This window comes from Bufo gargarizans, chromosome 5, assembly GCF_014858855.1.
Source record: "Bufo gargarizans isolate SCDJY-AF-19 chromosome 5, ASM1485885v1, whole genome shotgun sequence".
Classification (NCBI taxonomy): Eukaryota; Metazoa; Chordata; class Amphibia; order Anura; family Bufonidae; genus Bufo; species Bufo gargarizans.
The window spans coordinates 200,020,732-200,035,321 of NC_058084.1; the positions used below are offsets into that span (position 1 = coordinate 200,020,732).

Below are 14,590 nucleotides of genomic sequence, written 5' to 3' on the forward strand. Positions count from 1 at the left end.
GGGCCACACAGAATGATATCAAAGGTCGATGGCCGCAGGTTGTGCACCCCTGATCTAGGGATAAGCAAGGTCTAGCCATTGGGAGAGGGTCACCGTTTCTGGAAAATGTAGTTCTGTGAATTAAATCTCGAGTAGGGCAAATGTGTACCTTCGCAGGGAGAACCAAGGGCAGTGGTACCAGCCCTGCCTATAGATTTGGGGGGCAGAAACCAGGGCAGTGGATTTGGGGGGCATAGACGAGTAGCTCATGTGCCGAGTTATGCCTAGTGCAGTGCATTTCCATATAAATGCCTGCCTCATACACCATTATGCCTTGCTTAAGACATAACAACGCATCACAAACCTAGTAGATAATGGAATAATAGTTTTCTACTTAATTATTCATATCTATAAATATTTAATCTAAGGGATTAAAAGAGCTCTATGTATTGGCATATATTATAACACTGATAGACTTACTTCTATGATGGCCTTCATTACTAAGCCAGCTCCCTTTACAATAGCCATGGAAGGGTGCTACAAAAATGCAAGAACATGTTTCAAAATTAACTAAAACATTTGATGGATACAAAAATAATCAGCGTGAATAGACTATATATGTGGTTATACACATGTCAAAACAAGCCAAACCTGTCTCAGGATCAATTCTGTCTGTTCCTTTAAAGCAGGGATGCCCAACCTACGGGCCTCCAGCTGCAGTAAAACTACAACTCCCACATGTCCTTCTGTAGGCTGACAGCAGTAGGCTGTCTGGGCATGCTGGGAGTTGTAGTTTTGCAACAGCTGGAGGGCCGCAGGTCGAGCATCCCTGCTTTAAAGTGTACCTCCAGTTATATTTGCTGCCACAATGCCTCATCAATTGCACCACCAGCATTCCCCGTCGTATCCCCCGCCTTCAAACTTCTGGCAGTAGCCATAGTGGCATACATAACTGGAGGTACAGATAACCCAAACAATTGTGTTTTCTTCCATTAAAGTGATCTTTATTCCCCAGTGTGTGCTCACGTAACTTATTACAAGGTTAAAAATCTGAGCCATAAACTATAGAATTATCAAAGTACCTGAAAGAGTTTGAAAAGTGTTCTACCATTTGATGCTACCATCTCAAGCAGCATATCAAACTGCTGCCCTTCTGTTGTCTCGCTGTAGGGTGCGCAGAGGGCAAAAGTGAGGAAATCCAAGAGTGAGCTGATAACCAAAGCTCCAGTCCCATAATTCTAAAATCAGAAAAAAAAAAAAGAATGATATGACATTCACTCAAAAATCTCAACATCAAATAAAAATGCTAATGCTGGAACGTCACAAATACACTGTGCGTTGTCACGTTTGTATCGGCGACGCAGTGTAATTACAAGTGCTCATCCCATTCAAGAGAATGGAATAAGCAATTGTAATTACACTGTGCTGCTGAGACTTCCGAGACAATGCGCAGTGTTATCTTGAAAAGGAAGTAGCGCAGACACAAGTGCAGCCTCCTCTTCAAACATCTGCTGGGAGTTGCACCACCAATCAGATAAAGGTCATCAATATCTACTGGCTGTGCAACCTGCATTTGTGATCAATCATTATTAGACTTTTTTTAATTTACGTAGAGCTTTGTATATTAATATTAATAATTTGTATATTAATGTGAATTAGATATGTTCTGCAATGCTTACTTACCACATAAGAATTAAATTTTTCTAGTAAGTTTTCCAGAAACTTTTTGGAAGAAAGAAGGGATGCTTTGTTCAGCTGCTCTTGCCTTAAGTCATAGTCATCATGCATTGGCTGGAAATGAAAAAAGAACATTGGGCACGGTAGAGACAGAACATTTAAAATGAGGAATGTAAAACCTACAAAGTAGAACTCCACATAGGGTGTATTCTGCAAACGCAAAGTCTAACATATGTGTAATATAGCTTCGGGTGCAATTTGCTTTTTTTTTCAGTTAAGTTTAATTTTGTGCAGTGTAACAAAATGAACTTGGGAGCAGAAACCATCAGCAAGCAGGTTAACAGCCACTGCTACTTGTTTCTTCTGCAGTCACAGCAGATCTGCACTTGCAAATTCACATTTGTGAGAATGTTGATTACAGCTGGCCATTCCCATAAGATATGTGGTGAATGGTAGAAGGGAATAAGCCGCTGCAAACACCTCTTGTGGTGGTTTATCTGCACAAAGTAAAAAGAAATCCAGCATGTTCAACCCTTCATTTCCGCAAGATCTGCTGATGAGATGGTGCTCTTTCCTGGAAGATAACTCTTTGCATATTTGTTTCCCATGGAACATAACTCTCCATAACACAGAGTAATTCCAGTAGGTCTCCATACAGGACTGTTCTCTTTAACCCCTTAAGGACCTCCGCCGTATATGTACGGGGGAAGTCCGGTCTCTAGATATGGCGCACGCTCGCTCATGCAGTGGGCACCATAGCAGCCGGGTTTCTGCTATTTTAAATAACAGAGACCTGCGCACATGTATGTGATCAGTTATAAGGCCCTTTATCCTTCAGATGCCAAGGTCAAATGTCACCACGGCATTTTTGCCGCGCTTCCACTCCAGTAACAACGTTCCCCGACTGAGATCGGGAAACCTGTTACATCGTTGAAATAGCCCGAAGCCTTAAGCAGGCTTTGGAGTGTATTTCAGAAATATACCAATACAGGCCACTAGGTGGCAGCATTGTATTGTTATATTGTAAATTAAAGGGGTTGTCCCACTTCATAAAATAGGTTTTATCTAATCTATTTACCCCCACACAACATATCTTCCTATCCATGTTATTATCCAAAAGCTACCTTTCATTCAAAAAATCATGTAAAGCGATTCCTTTGTTGTTTTCTGTATCCCATGGATACGGCCTCTTTCGTCCGGCCGCATCGCTGTGCCGCGCCTGCGCACAACGGCTGAACAAGTACTCGGGCCGCCTCTCCATTCCTACAAGTACGCGCACGCCCGCGCATGCGCAAATACAGCAGGCGGGTGCCGGAATCAAATAGCCGGCACCCGACCTCTATGACAGGGAGCGGGACCTTAGGGGTTAACTGCCGCTGATCGCAGCCCCCTATCATAGAGGTCGGGTGCCGGCTATTTCACTCCGGCACCCACCTCCTGCATTTGTATTAACATTGGTGGCGCAGTGCGCCCCCCCCCCCCCAGTATAATATACATTCAGTGCGGCCACCCCCCCCCCCCCCCAGTATAATATACATTCAGTGCGGCCACCCCCCCCCCCCCCAGTATAATATACATTCAGTGCGGCCACCCCCCCCAGTATAATATACATTCAGTGCGGCCACCCCCCCCCAGTATAATATACATTCAGTGCGGACCCCCCCAGTATAATATACATTGGTGGCGCAGTGGGAAGTGCCAATGAGGGTTAAAAAAATAAATAAAAAATTAACTCACCTCCTCCAATTGTTCGCGCAGCTGCCGGTCTCCTGTTCTATCTTTAGGACCTGTGAAAGGACCTTTGGTGACGTCACTGAGCTAATCACATGGTCCATTACCATGGTGATGGATCATATGATGTACCATGTGATGACCACAGTGATGTCACCAAAGGTCCTTTCACAGGTCCTAAAGATAGAACAGGAGACCGGCAGCTGCGCGAACAATTGGAGGAGGTGAGTTAATTTTTTATTTATTTTTTTAACCCTCATTGGCACTTCCCACTGCGCCACCAATGTATATTATACTGGGGGGGGGGTGGCCGCACTGAATGTATATTATACTGGGGGGGGTGGCCGCACTGAATGTATATTATACTGGGGGGGGGGGTGGCCGCACTGAATGTATATTATACTGGGGGGGGGGGTGGCCGCACTGAATGTATATTATACTGGGGGGGGGGTGGCCGCACTGAATGTATATTATACTGGGGGGGGGCGGCCGCACTGAATGTATATTATACTGGGGGGGGGGGGCGCACTAAATGTATATTATACTGGGGGGGGGGGGCCGCACTCAATGTTATTATACTGGGGGGGGGGGGGCCGCACTCAATGTTTATTATACTGGGGGGGGGGCGGGACCTCACATACGGCTCCATGTGGATGACCTCATACACATGAACGAGCACGCAGGGTGAGTCATGAGGAGGCGTGGCCTTCACTCAACTGCCTGAGAACCAGGAAGTTATCAGGACATCTACTGCTGATAAGATTAAAAAAGCAAAGTGGGACAACCCCTTTAAGTGTTCAATGATGGCTATATAGCCAATCCAATGATTGGCAGTTATTGTCACCCAAGGTGACTTAAAAAAAAAGTTTTTACAAAAATAAAAAATAAATAAAAAAAACATAAAAAGTTCAAATCACCCCCTTTCCTTAAAATAAAAATACTTAACCAATAAAAATAAATCATGGGCATCGCAGTGTGCGGAAAATGCCCAAACAATTAAAATATAACAGTATTAATGGCATACGGCAAATGGCGTAAAAAATGGGGAAAAAATTGGAAAAAGACAATAACTGCCAATTTGCCATTTTTTGTCACTTCACTTTTTATTAAAAAATGATTGGGTAGTTAATCAAAAAGTTGCACACACTTCAAATTGGTATCACTGAAAAGAACAGATCGTCCCGCAAAAAATGAGCCCTCTCACAGCCCCATACACATAACTACAAAAAAGTTATAGGGGTCAGAATATGATTATAACATTTTTTTCTTCTTCAAACGTTTAAAAAAAATATATATAGACGTGTGGTATCGTTGTAACCGTACTGAACTGGAGAATGAAGATAACAGGTCAATTTAATGCATAGTTTACAGTGTAAAAAATTATTAAAACCTTTATCAGAATTTTTCCCAATTCTACCCCATTTGGAAAGAGTATAACTAATTTAATGGAAAAGCTTGGCAAAAGGAAGTTCGCTATGCTCCATCACATGCTATTAAACATCAGACCAGCATAAACACATTTAGTATTATTAGAAAATTTTCTAACATAGGGATTTCACAAATCCATCTAAGGCTACTTTCACATTAGCGTTTTTTGCAGATCCGTCATGGATCTGCAAAAATGCTTTGGTTATCATAATACAACCGCATGCATCCGTCATGAACAGATTTGGTTGTATTATGTCTTCTTTAGCCATGACGGACCACTCATGAACACCACTGAAAGTCAATGGGCGACAGATCCGTTTTCTATTGTGTCAGAGAAAACGGATCCATCCCCATTGACTTACATTGTGTGCCAGGACAGATCCGTCTTGCTCCGCACCACATCACAGACAGAAAACCGCTGCAGGCAGCATTTTGGTGTCCGCCTCCAGAGCGAAATGGTGACTGAACGGAGGCAGACTAACGCATTCTGAGCGGATCCTTTTTCCATTCAGAATGCATTAGGGCAAAACTGATCAGTTTTGGACCGCTTCTGAGAGCCCATGATGGATCTCAGAAACAAAGCCAAAACGCTAGTGTGAAAGTAGTCTAAACCTAAAGGGTCCTTTACACAGGCGAAGAATCTTAAAGATAATCACTAACGAGCGTTCACAGGAAGCGTTAGCAATCACCTGGTGGTGAAAATATACCAAATGAATGAGCACACACAAAAATCGTCGTTTGTCGCCAGCAGATTGTGCTGTGTAAACATAATCTGCTGTTGACAAACAATGAGCCAGTATGGAGAAAAGTGATGGCACTAGTGAATGTCACCTCCACCAGCGAGCAACAGATTATCGGGCAGGAACGCTTCCATTCTGGCAATCTGCTGCTCTGTCGTCCCGTGTAAATGGACCTTTACATTGAATTCATCAGGATAACATTATTTGGGGTGTGGGGGGGGGATATTAGAAGAGCCGGTTACACTGTTCTTCCCAGCACGTAAAATCCATGGACAAAAACCTAAGGGCCCATTTAAACAGGCTGATAACGAGGCAGATAAATGCCCATCGGATGTCCACTGATCAAAGATCTGTCAGTTTTCAGAAGCACATTGCCCCGTGTAAACAGGGATACGCTGCGGGCACTCTATATCCAATGATAAAACTATTTAAACTATATTACAAAATCAGAAGTCAAAGGGATTGTACCATAATCCCCCTTTTTTTTTTTTTTTTTTTAGATTTTTGCTAAATGCACACTAAATGTAGATTCATACACCTCTCAGGTGTCCTCTCTCAAAATTAGCAACCCCATAGTGAGTCATATTTCAGAATGGTCAGAAATGGGCAAATCGAACATCCTAGCACTATACAGGTATATGCTGGTGTTTAGTTCACTACAAGGGAGCACATGTCAACACTTACACACATAAGAGCACACAGCATATCAATAGCAGCATGGGTCACACCATCATTATTCCTCTTAAGGGCCTTCACTACTTTTACTCCCAGGCGTTCCCGAAACCTTCAAATCAAAGGAAACCAACATTAACTGTATAGTCACAGGTTGATGTATAGATACAGTATGATGTATGCAGTAGACTATGAGATGAGGCAAAGAGTTAAAGGGAGTCTGTCAGCAGATTTACCCCTTTTTAACAGTTGCCATACCGCTGTAGCTGCAACACAGATGATTAACACAGTACCTTTATATGCTTTGGTGGACTTTTAAATATGCCAAAAACGAACTTTGATGAGGGCTCACAAGTGCCCAGGGCGAAGTCCACCGGGTTGGAGCCCAGGCAGCTCTGCCTCTTCGGCTCTTATCCCCGCCCAGCCTCCTCCTCTGCCCGCCTATCTGTTTTTTCTCCCCCTCAGCGAGATCCCGCGCCGACGCGATAACTTCCTTGGTCGGGGCATGCGCACTGCGATGCCCATTGCTGACATGGCATCGCAGTAGCTTATGCGCATGCCCCGACCAAGGAAGTCATCGCGTCGGCGCGGGATCTCGCTGAGGGGGAGAAAAAACAGATAGGCGGGCAGAGGAGGAGGCTGGGCGGGGATAAGAGCCGAAGAGGCAGAGCTGCCTGGGCGCCAACCCGGTGGACTCCGCCCTGGGCACTTGCGAGCCCTCATAAAAGTTCATTTTTGGCATATTTAAAAGTCCACCAAAGCATATAAAGGTACTGTGTTAATCATCTGTGTTGCGGCTACAGCGGTATGGAAACTGTTAAAAAGGGGTAAATCTGCTGACAGACTCCCTTTAATGCAATTTGCTGAATTGAGACAACCTCTTTATCGTGTAGACAAAGTTAATACAAGGCACTTACTAATGTACTGCTATTGTTCATATTGCCTCCTTTGCTGGCTTGATTAATTTTATCTCCACATTATACACTGCTCATATCCAGGTCTTACGGTCACTGCTGCAGCGCAGATATGAGGTGGCTGGGATGGGAGCTGCTGCGCATGCATGTGTAGTGTCCCACTAGGTAGGGGTGGGCACTACACAAGGGTCAATTGGTGTGCGCGTTACTCCTACTCACAAGGGACAGCAATGTTATATTTAATTGTGCATTTAATGTATGATCCAATGTGTTTTTCTATGCAATGTACCCCTGTATGATGCAATAGCAGGCCTAGTTGGGTGTAGTTAGACATCCCAGACACTAGACGGAGATAGGGAGCCCCTAGTATAAATGTCCAGGCCCAGACAGGGAGAGTTAGTGTGTGCAGAGTCAGGAGTCTGAGAAGACAGAGGTTAGAAAGCCTGCTCCTGACATGCAGCTTGATAGCCCCGGCTGCTAGCTATGACCAGGAGGCTAGTGAGGAGATCCAGCCTGCCTGAAGCCAAGAGAGCCTTAGTTAGCTCTGAAGACACCCCAGTTGCAGGACAGAACCTCCTGGGAGAAATCCACAGTCAATCACCAGCCGAGTAAGGAAGATCCAGGGAAAGATAAGTAACCCTGATGGGCAGATGCAAATAGAAAGGAAAGCAAGGATTTAATTAATACCAGAGGAAGAGATAATTACCAAGCATTTAAGCCACCCTTTAGGCATCCGGGCCTTGGGATAGAAAGCCAGAACAGGAGTTCTAGAAAGGACAGTGTACATTATTTCTGAGGAAAGGTACAACCTGCTTCTGAGTGCATTGTGAATTTACCCTCTGCGTATCTTGCATAATTATTACCTGCCGTTTTGTGAATAAGCCTACTTGTGGAACTGTGATTGAAAGACTGTGTTACCACCTGCTGTACAAAGTTGGATTGTTCAGTAAAATAACGTTTGGTTCACTATTCTACCTGTGTACCTCCATCATTCCAACTACCAACCGGTGTGCCACCGTCAAAGGCACTGGCGTCACGAATCCAAAAGGGACCTTGCCCCAGGCACTCAAAATACCCATAACATCCAGGGCACCTCATCCACCATCAGGCCTGGTCCCTACATTCAGAGTGTGCCCCAGAGGAACCGTGTCTACCTCTCATTCACTGCCACGCGCCTGCCCAGGATTCTCCAATACAGTGAGTAACCCTCGATTGCCCATAACCGTGACCTCACGTCGCTATACCCTGCAGGTCTGGCGTGTTGCATAAATTGGCGTCACGAACAGGATACGAACATTCCTGCGCCATTGCGGATTTAAAAACTGTGTGCTGTAAATTGTCTTAAAGTGACATGCCCCAATTGTTTTATTGAAAATTGCTGGGCCAACGTGAACTGTAATAATTGCGGTGTGAAGATTGCATTGTATGGACTGTTTTCTGCTTATTTAAGCCACCGCTTGCTGTCAGTGAATAGACAGCTATTTTGCACAAAGATGGCAGCTGAGCTTGATTGGATTTGTTTGCTGCGTCATCTTCATCCTGAATTGGCGGTAAAAATTGGCGCCTTCTGCGGAAAAGTGCGGGAAGGCTGTATGCTGGCGCCACCGCCCTGTCTGGACATTTGCATGTCTGCTGTAATGGACTCCGCCTCCCCTATACTGGAGTACCTGGGGGGCGGCCTCCCAGTGCAATGGGAGGAGCTGTCTGCAATTGTTGGCGCCACCCTGTCGCTCTCCAGAGAAGAATCGAGCATGTTGAGGAGTGAGGACTGCTCTGCTGAGATGTCTGCGCCTGATTTGTTAACGATGAATGTGACTGGTGTAGAGCAAGAGGACGCTCCACCGGCCTACTCTCCGGGACCGGAGAGACCCGCCTGCCCGCCACCGAGGATGCAACCGGAGACCTACTACGGCTCCTGGAAAGACTTCTTCCAGCCCTCATTCAAGTGGTCAGCGTTGATGGCAGAGATTCGGGAGGCCGCAATAAAGAAGACTACTAAAACCAAAATTTACTACGAAGAACTGGCAAAGACCGTTCACGAGTGCCACACTGACACCCAACCCCGCCTGGAAAGGAGAATGGGGTTGGTTGTGGCCTTTGACAAGGACCGAGGCTTCGGTTTCATAAAGGACTATCTTACTGGAAGAGACTTGTATGTAAATCGGAGGTCCGTCAAGCGGAGCTACCTCCCAGAACATTTGCATAACCTCCGCGAGGGAGAGGAGGTTGAGTTCACCCCTGCAGAGGGCCTGCGAGGCCCCTACGCCACTGCCGTGTCCCGCCCTAAAAAGAAGACGGAGGACTGGGACCTTGATGAGGACCACCCTGGCTGCGAGCGCGAACCTGTGTGCTCTCCAGAACAGGCCCATCATGCCTTTCAGGAACGGGGCTCTTTCATTGGCCCGAATGTATTTTGGCAACCAACAGTGGTGGAGAAGAGGGTTAGCCCATGGCCCTCACCTGAACTGCCTCGCAGGGAAAAGACTGTACGTGAACTACAAGATGCAGAAAGATTCCGTGCTACCCTGGAGAATATCCGAAGAGGGAGAAAAGCGGACGCCTCACCTGAGCCTGCAGCGGCTGCGCAGGACGAACCACCCACCTTCCAAGTGCCGACTGGCGACAGCGGAGAACAGCGATCCCGACTCCGAAAGCCTGGACGACCAGATCGTGCGGCTGGAGATGAAACTACGGGAGCTGCACCAGCTTGCCTCCGCCAGGATCCAGACTCCACCTGACCTAAAAGAAAGTGGACGTAAGGACTCGGACGTCTCCGGGTCTAAGGTGAGATTACCTGTCCCTTCCAGTCGTCCCTCCTTAGTATCGGCACCTGCGGTGGGGTCTTCTTACGCTGTGCACCGGCGCACAGAGCCAGTCGTCCCAGAACCCACTGGACCGCTTGCAGCAGCGGTACCCAGGCCAATGCAGCAGCCTGCTATTGTCATGCCTGCACCGGTGCGGTCAGCAACTTTGATCACCCCTAGGCCTATGGGGCCTATACCTATTAGGGGTCTGTTTATGCTACAGTTGCCCCCCAATACTGTGTTGTGGGCACATCCGTCTGTTGATTCTCAATACAGGCCCAATATACAAATGGAGCCAGGGAGCACCACTGAGATGCCAAGTGGATATGACTCGCCCCTGTGAATTGGCCTGCTAGGCCCTTGATGTTTGATTTATTTTGCCAAGGGATCCTAAAGAAGATTTAACCCTTCCAGGACAGGAGTCCTTCGTTGTTTTGGCCCTCTGTTGCTGCTGCCAGTTACCCACGGCTCAGTGGAGGCGGCAAACCACTGAAATACCACGTGCAGCAAGGCCATCTTGTTTACAGGACCTCCTGCCTGCTTTCTCAGAGTGAAAACCCAGTTGTGCCTATTTATAAGTTGCACCTTTAACCCTTTCACCCCCTTTTCAGGTTGATTAAGGGTATTGCAGCGCACTTGTTTTATATCTGCCATTTAGATAATGTGGACTATTTTATGTGCTGCTATTTTATTATGCAACTCAAATTTCAAGATTGTGCCCAGGGATAGACTCAAATGCACATGAGCCTCTGAGATTTTGCTACTATTCTAAAGAAATGTGCCCAGAGATGGACTCCACCATGTGCGAGCCTCTGTGATCCTATTCCTCTTGCTTTATTTGTCTGGGAAATCCTTACTTGTTTGAAGAAAGAGAACCTGGGTACGGACTCATTTTATATGCTTTGAGCCTCCAAGAATTGTTATTTAATGTTTTTACATTTGCTATGGACTACAACTGTTCTAGTATGGACAATTTGCACTTTAAAGTTTTCTATGGACTATCCTGGTATTTATTGTTACGCTGTGCCAGGTCAGCTCCCCTGTTCCCTTATATGATCCTGAGAGAAGAGAACGACGCCCCTTTTTATCGAACTTGCTCCTAAGCCAGTGGAACTGCCTGATATATACATATAATGTATTTTTCGCAAATGTAGATGTATTTTCCTGCTTTGCATTATTTTTCTATTACAGGTGCAGTATCCAGCTGGGCAGGGCCTCTTCCATGTTGCGCCGAGGACGGGCAACGTTATAGCGTGGGGGTATGTAGTGTCCCACTAGGTAGGGGTGGGCACTACACAAGGGTCAATTGGTGTGCGCGTTACTCCTACTCACAAGGGACAGAAATGTTATATTTAATTGTGCATTTAATGTATGTTCCAATGTGTTTTTCTATGCAATGTACCCCTGTATGATGCAATAGCAGGCCTAGTTGGGTGTAGTTAGACATCCCAGACACTAGAGGGAGATAGGGAGCCCCTAGTATAAATGTCCAGGCCCAGACAGGGAGAGTTAGTGTGTGCAGAGTCAGGAGTCTGAGAAGACAAAGGTTAGAAAGGCTGCTCCTGACATGCAGCTTGATAGCCCCGGCTGCTAGCTATGACCAGGAGGCTAGTGAGGAGATCCAGCCTGCCTGAAGCCAAGAGAGCCTTAGTTAGCTCTGAAGACACCCCAGTTGCAGGACAGAACCTCCTGGGAGAAATCCACAGTCAATCACCAGCCGAGTAAGGAAGATCCAGGGAAAGATAAGTAACCCTGATGGGCAGATGCAAATAGAAAGGAAAGCAAGGATTTAATTAATACCAGAGGAAGAGATAATTACCAAGGATTTAAGCCACCCTTTAGGCATCTGGGCCTTGGGATAGAAAGCCAGAACAGGAGTTCTAGAAAGGACAGTGTACATTATTTCTGAGGAAAGGTACAACCTGCTTCTGAGTGCATTGTGAATTTACCCTCTGCGTATCTTGCATAATTATTACCTGCCGTTTTGTGAATAAGCCTACTTGTGGAACTGTGATTGAAAGACTGTGTTACCACCTGCTGTACAAAGTTGGATTGTTCAGTAAAATAACGTTTGGTTCACTATTCTACCTGTGTACCTCCATCATTCCAACTACCAACCGGTGTGCCACCGTCAAAGGCACTGGCATCACGAATCCAAAAGGGACCTTGCCCCAGGCACTCAAAATACCCGTAACATCCAGGGCACCTCATCCACCATCAGGCCTGGTCCCTACATTCAGAGTGTGCCCCAGAGGAACCGTGTCTACCTCTCATTCACTGCCACGCGCCTGCCCAGGGTTCTCCAATACAGTGAGTAACCCTCGATTGCCCATAACCGTGACCTCACTTCGCTATACCCTGCAGGTCTGGCGTGTTGCACATGCCTATGTCTGCTCCCATGGCCAACAGAGAGGCTAACACTTTTTCCTATAGTGTACAAGCGCGACCACCACTGATGGATTGCATGGTGGCCGCAACCATGGAAACAGGCAGTGTATAATGTGATGAAAAAAAAAAAGAATCAAGCCAGCAAAGGAGGCCATATAGTCAAATCACAATGCATTAGTAAGTCCACTGTATTAAAGGAGTTGTCTGGGCTTTTAATATTGATTACCTACCCTCAGGATCAGCTGCATGAGGAAACAGCGCATGCAGTGTGCCGTCTCCCTTTTCTCTTCCTCTTCACTGCTGATTCGGAATAGACAGCAGTGGGAGACGACACATGTGCACTGCACCCTCCTCCTTAAACAGCTGATCAGCTGGGGTGCCCTCCGATCTGATATTGATGATCTATCACGAGGATAGGTCAACAATATTAAAAGCCCAGACAACCCCTTTTACTGTCTCTACATGATAAATGCCATTTGTTGAACCCCTTTAATGTATAAACCCAATAACCTTCACTGCAGCCTCTGCAAGTGTATGGATATATTTAGGTGTCACTTCAATGCAGATGGTGATAAATCAAAGGGATCCAGATCAACACCTAGTGATGCCCTTCTGATGATTTTCATTCCATAGATCATCTCAGCACATGTTTTGTGCCTGAACATTTGCATCACTTGGACTACTGATTTTGACAATCTTATTGAATGTCTATTATTATTATTATTATGTACATGCATAAATGTAAAAATGCTTCACCACTGGGTGCCTCGAGGCATTTAATGTAGGTAGTGCCAGTTATTGACAGTGGCTGAGACAGAGCCGCTAATGGATTTCATCTACTTGACAATTTTTTTTACCTTCATTTACAAATCAATGAAGACCGGGAAACACTGTATCAATTATCATTAGGTCATCCTGGCTGAACGTCTATATTACAGTAGGCAAACTACAGCTACCCATAGATGCAAATGCATGCCCCCTGATAGGACATGAATTGATAGCTTGTAAAAACCTAAACATTTGTCGGTGAAACTGATATTTCCCAAATATACAAATGTTTTTTCTGTGGGTAAAGGTTGAGCAGATAACAGATTGGTGGAAACAGATTGGTGGAAACACTTGTCTTTAGTACCAAAAACCTGACAGTTATTATTACCCATAGTAACATAAGGGTTTGATCCATTGTTCCTGAAATTTCAAATAGCAAATCTGTCACGCAATGTACACACATAGGGACAAGAAATGTGCCAATGCATAACCAGGTAGCTTTATCCTGAAAATATGAAATGTCTACAGGATTCCCAGAGGTTTTCCTCAGGATAGGTCATCAATATGATTGATGGAGAGCAGACCCCTGACAACCCTGCCAATCAGCTTTTGGGTGGGGCACAGAGCTGTTGGGCTCTTCTTCGGCCTGTGACGTCACATCTATCAGTCACATTCGCTCCCTGTAGGTCAGTCCAATTTAAGGGAATGGGACTGAACTGCAATACTATGCACAGCTGCTATACAAAGTATGCAATATGAAGAAGTTGCATCGCTGAAGCTCTTCAAACAACTGATCGGCATAGTGCCGGGAGTTTTACCACCACTGATCTGGTACCGATTACCTATACTGAACAGTCACTTCACCTCCTGATCCTGTGTTGCTGAGGTTACCGTGAAATACTGGTAGCAAGTGGATTAAAATATCTACTAAGAACCTATTGCTTATTTATTTTATTTTTTTATAAATTGTGCCTAGTACAATACTCAAAGTTCAATTTATAAAGGCTAGAGCTGCATATTGACTTGTGTTTTCCAGGTTTTCCTGGTTTCTGAGTCAGCTCCTGAGGTGGGATGGGGGGCAAAGGGTGGCACAACATGCATGCAGCTATTACTTGGTACTCGAAGTTGGGTGATCTGTTGCAGAGATTCTGTGTTGTGTGTGTGGCCCTAGTCTAAAAAGTGGACTTTTTTTTTTTCTACAATTGTGTTAATATTTTAATTGATGGAAATCTTCTTAAATAACTTGTTAATAACAATTTGCCTACATTATATGACACAGTCATGTGACCACTTTGTCATTGACTCTACTAGAGGGAGAGTTATCAAGACTGGCACTTTCTGATATGCACACGCCTTGTCATAAATTAAGCACATTCTCCTGCAGTCAGTGTGCCTAACCAGAAATCTATGCAGCTGCTGTAGATTTCTGGCTTCATTTACACAAAGATAAATTTGTCATAGTGGCTGAGCACGCCCCCTTCCCTTGCCA

At 45.5% G+C, this 14,590-nt stretch overlaps 1 protein-coding gene across 5 annotated transcripts in view; it reads right to left on the reverse strand.

Moving 5' to 3' along the window:
- DNAJC13 (DnaJ heat shock protein family (Hsp40) member C13) overlaps positions 1 to 14,590 on the reverse strand; it is a 215,749-nt gene that overhangs the window by 85,325 nt on the left and 115,834 nt on the right. For all 5 annotated transcript variants that reach the window (XM_044292710.1, XM_044292709.1, XM_044292708.1 and 2 more), the window contains exons 13-16: positions 6,240 to 6,339; positions 1,663 to 1,770; positions 1,062 to 1,217; positions 460 to 516 (exon numbers count right to left, since the gene is read on the reverse strand). In XM_044292710.1, coding sequence (XP_044148645.1) covers positions 460 to 516; positions 1,062 to 1,217; positions 1,663 to 1,770; positions 6,240 to 6,339 — 421 coding nt within the window. The remainder of the gene's footprint in view (positions 1 to 459; positions 517 to 1,061; positions 1,218 to 1,662; positions 1,771 to 6,239; positions 6,340 to 14,590) is intronic.